Source organism: Acomys russatus, chromosome 10 (genome assembly GCF_903995435.1).
Source record: "Acomys russatus chromosome 10, mAcoRus1.1, whole genome shotgun sequence".
NCBI lineage: Eukaryota > Metazoa > Chordata > Mammalia > Rodentia > Muridae > Acomys > Acomys russatus.
The window spans coordinates 35,357,680-35,363,365 of record NC_067146.1 but is presented as its reverse complement, the minus strand read 5'-3'; the positions used below and the strand labels follow the sequence as shown (position 1 = coordinate 35,363,365).

The window sequence follows — 5,686 nt, the reverse complement described above, 5'->3', positions numbered from 1 at the left end:
GTATATGTGGAAAAGTAGATTACTCAGTGGGATGGTTGACTAAAATGTTCATAAATCAGCAACTTGTCTCCTGGAGCCTAACATTTAATCCAAACCTTTAAGTTCATAATGAAATAGGTTTTCCATTTCCATTAATGCTCATATATGGTAAAATTGCATAATCATATTGCCTTCTGTTGTTTTAGTAACCACTATCTCCTGAAAATAGCACTGGCTACCCTAAGAACTTGCATGACTCATAGTCACGTTCTTCTCTGATACACTGAAAGGGTTCAGTCTCTTAAACAGTTGAACAGTAAATTAAAAACTGTATTCTCACATTTGGAAAGCAGCTTGTTAGGAGTAAACATACACAGGTTTGAAAAAAAAGTAGCGTATAAGTAAAATCAGAGGAACAACTCATTAATGATTTGTTCCTTTAAGCATAAGGAAATGCTTAAGAATGTTGCTTCCAAAATCTGGGCCTTCTTCTGGGTGTGAAGCCGCTTTTCGTCCTCCTTTTCTTGGGCTTCGCTGAGGCTAGAGACAACAAGATAACAAATAGTATCAAACGGCTTCAGTCCGCCCCTCGCTTTAAACTAACATTTCCAGTATTCTTCAGATTTCGCCTCATTTCATCTATCCTGCTTATAAAGTCAGGTTAGCTCCCCTGGAGGGGGAGGCCTGGTGGCACTCAGAGGAAGGACAGCAGGCTACCCAGAAGAGACTTGATACCCTATGAGCATATACAGGGGGAGGAAGTCCCCCTCAGTCACAGTCATAGGGGAGGGGAGTAAGGGGAAAACGGGAGGGAGGAAAGAATGGGAGGATACAAGGGATGGGATAACCATTGAGATGTAATATGAATAAATTAATAAAATATAAATAAATACAGTCAGTTTAGCTCATTATGCTCTCTGTAGTGACTGTGTATCTCCGCTAGACAGTATATGACTTCTTTCTGGCCAAGCAAGTCAGCACACCAGCGCTGTATGCGTAGGTTAGCCTAGAAGTAGCCGTTTGGCACTAGTGAAATGCATATAGAAAGCAGAACTTGCCTTTTGGATTATTCATTATCTTTGCTTACTAAGTGAATAAGAAAAAGTTTACTACCTTTAACGCAAGCACGGTCGCAATCATCCAGGTAATAAAAGTTATTTTCATTCCCACCACAGCCAGTATAGGTGAAGGTTTCACAGGCTTTGTTTCTTGTATTAAAATAATAGCGTGTCACATTGGCAGAACACAGGCCTTCATCTTTTGGACTGGAGCAATAGGAAGGAACTTTATGAAAAAGAAAAAGAAATTAGAAATGGTGTAACATCAAACTAAGAGGTGCTGATAGTCAATGGAGTCACTGAAGAAGCCCACATTGGCCTCATTCTGAATAACAATACTGAACCATTCAAAAAGAGGTGTGTCTAAGTCCGCGGGGAAGCTTACCTGCTTTATTTTGATCATTCTCTCTTTTATTAAATACAGATTTTAAGTTCATTATATATATATATATATATATATATATATATATATATATATATATATATATATATATATATATATTCTTCCCCCTCAGTCAAACACTTCCCTTACCCCTCCTTCTCAATTTCGTCTAAAACTGTGTCTTTTACCTTTTGGGTGTAAAAAGAAATTAAGCCTACAACTAGACATGCTAAGATGAACTTAGCTTCAAAGGACAGTACATGACATATTTTGACAAACTTTCTTGGGCTAGTACCAACAGCTAGAACATTTACATGCAGTCAATACTTGTTGGTGTACGTTTACACAGGAAGGCAACAGAGCTCTACCAAAACATTTGATAAGGAAGATTTTATGAATCAAGTATTTTATTTAAAGCTGTGTGTCTGCTTCATCTGGTGAAAATGGCCAAAGAGATGGGGGGAAAGAGGTAAAGAAATAATATTTTTGGTGTTATAAGTTGTAATTACCAAAGAACACAGAAGTTTAACCAAAGTCTTAGCCCTACGTATCCCACTACCTCATATACAAAGCTAGTTTTATGTCTTCTACACAGAGTTTGAAAATTATTTAATGCAAAATATTAGTGCGCCTGCTTTTTTCACTGTTACCCATCAGATGAGATTAGGTGTGGAAATTTCCATTTGAGAAGCAAGGTAGGTGTTTAAAAGTTTCCGATTTTCAAGTTTTCATATCTCAGGTTTTCTAGTTAGAGATGATTAATTGGTGTTCCCCAGAAACAGGAGAAAAAGTAGCAACATTTTGTTAATGGCTTTGTCACAGTCCAGCCCGGAGAATTTTGCACATCCTTAACCTTCTGCTTGTACCCACACATGGAGAAATAAGGGCACAATGCTTCCAGGATAGTAGCTGTTAACATCAAACATACTCTAGATTTGATTCCTGACACACACACACACACACACACACACACACACACACACACACACAGACATGTGTGCGCTCACGCATGTGCACACACACACACGCGCGATACCATGTTATCGTGTACTCACCAGCATGTAAATAATTCATTTCATATCAAGTTCTTGATTTTCGCCTAAAAATCTTAATAGGAAACTTGGATGAAAACCACTTACTCTGATGCGGCTCACAGTACCCCTTACACGTATCTTCATCAGGGAACACATTGTTCGTCATGCTGCACAGTCCAGGCTTAAGGATCTCGCATGTCATGGTGTTCAGATTGAAGAAATACTGTGTATTAGGCTTATCACATGGTTGCGTTCTGAGTGCTAACCGACAAATTGGACGGACTTCTGGGGAAGGGAAAGGCAATAAAAGATGCTGTTGAAAGTAGTCTTCTTTGGCTACTATCAAGAAAACAACAAACAAGTGCTGTGAGGTGTTGGAGCAAGAAGAAGGAACAGTTGACAAGAGTGCAAACTGGCGTAGCCACTATGGTAGTCATTGGGAGAAGGTCCTCCAAAAGCTGGACCAGCACTATTGTATGACCCAATTGTATCACTCAGGCGTGTAGACATCCCTGAGCGTACACATCAAGAAATAACGTGCATTTAGCTAAAGAACAGAGACACCCAAGCTGTCTAACGACAGATGGACCTTTAAATAAATGTGGCTGAATGTACAATGGAATGCTTTTCAGATGAAACTAAAAAGTTATGATGTTTTTCGGGAAATGAGTGAAACTGGAGATCATCAGGAAAAGCCAAGCAAGCCACACCGAGAAAGACAAATGCCACACATTTTCCCTCTCACATAAAGGTTCTAGGTTGAAGCTGGCGTATGAAGAAAGATGAGGGAGGGAAGAAAGCCAGACGTGGCGAGAGGGGCAAAGAGGGTATTCAGGGTGCATGTGGTGTGACAGCTGAAGGTGTGACTATTGGGGGGCTTGGGGAGAACCAACAGAAAGGGGCGGAAGGTGAGAAAGGGGGTGGGGGAGGAAAAAGTACAATGGCACGTGTGTAGGAAGGAGCCTGGTGAAGCTCACTGTTTGGTATGCTAACCTAAGAAATTAATAAAGATGATAATAAAAATCAAAGCCACCTTCTTAGTGGTACTTTCAAAACTCTACCATAATTTCTGAAGCTACTGGGGATGGTAACCTTATTTCATGCCGGAATAATAAACTCCAAAAGTCTTTCCGTTCACCTGAAGGTGAGCTTTTGATGGTGTGAGCAGGCTTGATTCAGCTGAGATATGGCTTTCAAGTACCCTAGGAAGACTGTTCTCAGATTGTTTCTTTCTGTATAAAAGGTTATTCACAGCAATACACATTTCTTCCTGCCTATGTTTGTTGATGGTCACATATCATCTTTAATAGAAATAATTATAAAATGACAAAGTGAAAGAGAGTTGACTGTTGTGAGACTTGACTGTCTCTAGGTCTACACCAACCCAAGAATCAGGTAAGGGAAAGAAAGTTGCATAGTGAGTTAAATCACACTTTAAGGGTATTTCAAGTGATGGCTAATTGACAGGAGGCAGCGGTGGCCTCAAAGACCGTATTTCTGGAACTGATCAGGGATATAAAAGAGCACTGATGTCCTCCACTTGCATTTATGATGGCCTGAGATTGGCGTATTCATCTTTTCCTGAGGCCATACAGGCACGCAGGCGCAGTGGAATCCGGGCGTGAGACGAACTCCATTAGTGGTGTAGATTTGGAGTTACTTTGGAGAAACTTAAAAGCAATCAGGTGGGAGGTGGGCACAAATTCCCACCCCTAACTGAGGAGGTGATGGTGGGGCAAAGTTAGGTTTTGTTCCGGTTGGTTGTTTTTTTGTTGTAAAATGCAGCCCCAGATGGGGTGACCACTCTCTAGTGAAGGTCACACATCCAAGAGCATATGGACAACATAACCTCTGCTCTGGGCTGGGGGTGGGTGTGGGGAGCACAAATTTGAATGGGTAAAAAAGGGGGCAAGGTGAAAATGATCCAAACACATTAGCTGAAATTCTCAAAGAACTAATTACAAACGGGCTGTGGGGAGCGAACCTGTGAAACTTGTTAAGCAAGTTGGAAACTTTAGGCTACAGTTACAGGACACAACTAGACCTGGAAAATCAGCTGAACCCTAACCCTCCCCTTCCTGAAGATGCTGATTGCGGCCAGTGGTCCGGGGAACACTTACTCTCAATACTTCCGCAAGTCTCTTCACAGAGTTCTTTAGTGTAGAAATTGTTGGCGTTGCCCATGCAGCCTCCGTAAATGAATTTGATGCACTCCTGCTGGTTCCTATCATAGTAGAACCTGGGAAGGGCGGCCCGACAAAGTCCCGCTTCCATGGGCAAGAGGCAGGTCTCTAAGTTATTCCCTGTAAGAGGGTCAGAAGGAAAGCAACAGGGCAGAAGATCAGATTTGGAGTCTGGCAGGGGCTGCAAAGTCTGGCCCAGAAATCACTACAGAAGTTTCTGAACCAACTAGGGCAGGGCTTGATTTCCTCTTGGCGGCGGCAGGGACCTGGGGACAGCCTAGCGAGGAAGCGGGTCCTGGGAGGCAGCAAAAGGCGGTAAGTGGGATGCTAGTCCGATACCTTGGGCGGATACTGAAGCGAGACTGTGAGCGGAGACCACCAGGAGCAGCGGCAGGATCCACATCCGCAGGGGCGTCGCGGGGTCCATAGTGTTCCGTAGAGCTGCGCCTCCCTAGGTGCACGGAGGGAAGAGAGCGCTGGTCGCTGGCTCAAGAGAGAGCTGCCTTTAAGCTAACGACCTTCCCCGGACCCCCGACGGGGCGGAGCGCAAAACTGTGGCTGATTCACGCCTGGAGCAGTGGCCCATCCCGCCCCCGCGCGCGCACAGTGTGTACTAAGAGGAATTTCCCGGGAGTTGAGAAGTTGAGCCTGATTCCCAAACTTTTGCCTGCAGCCTGGGGGATGCGGGTGGAGTGCGGATGTCAGTAATGGGAAACTGGTTAGCCACAGGGAAATGACCTACTAAGGATTGCTCCATGCGACAGCTCGCACCTTCACCGCAAAGAGAATCTCAGAGCACAGAACATGAGGGCTAGGGGCCTGGAGGAAGGACAAATAGTTCTTAACCGACGCTGGTTCATCACCATGGACTCTGAGGTTGGAAATCTGTGTGTCTATACGTGGATTCCAAATGGATTCCCCACCCAGTAGAAGTTTGTACTCAGTGGAGGTTTTAAGGGTAGAGCTGGTGGAATGGCTCCCGGTAAGAAGTCACCACCCTAACCAAGAATCACAACACATTTTTCTTCTTCTTCTTCTTCTTCTTCTTCT

The 5,686-nt window shown here is 43.6% G+C and overlaps 1 protein-coding gene across 1 annotated transcript; it reads right to left on the bottom strand.

Moving 5' to 3' along the window:
- Nucleotides 1–256: 256 nt before the first annotated feature.
- Tfpi2 (tissue factor pathway inhibitor 2) lies at nucleotides 257–5,296 on the bottom strand. The gene is made up of 5 exons (XM_051151996.1): nucleotides 4,976–5,296; nucleotides 4,574–4,756; nucleotides 2,559–2,738; nucleotides 1,093–1,263; nucleotides 257–519 (listed from the first exon to the last, which is right to left on the bottom strand). The coding sequence occupies exons 1-5, from the start codon at nucleotides 5,061–5,063 to the stop codon at nucleotides 437–439; spliced, it is 705 nt and encodes a 234-aa protein (XP_051007953.1). The 5' UTR covers nucleotides 5,064–5,296; the 3' UTR covers nucleotides 257–436.
- Nucleotides 5,297–5,686: the final 390 nt, after the last annotated feature.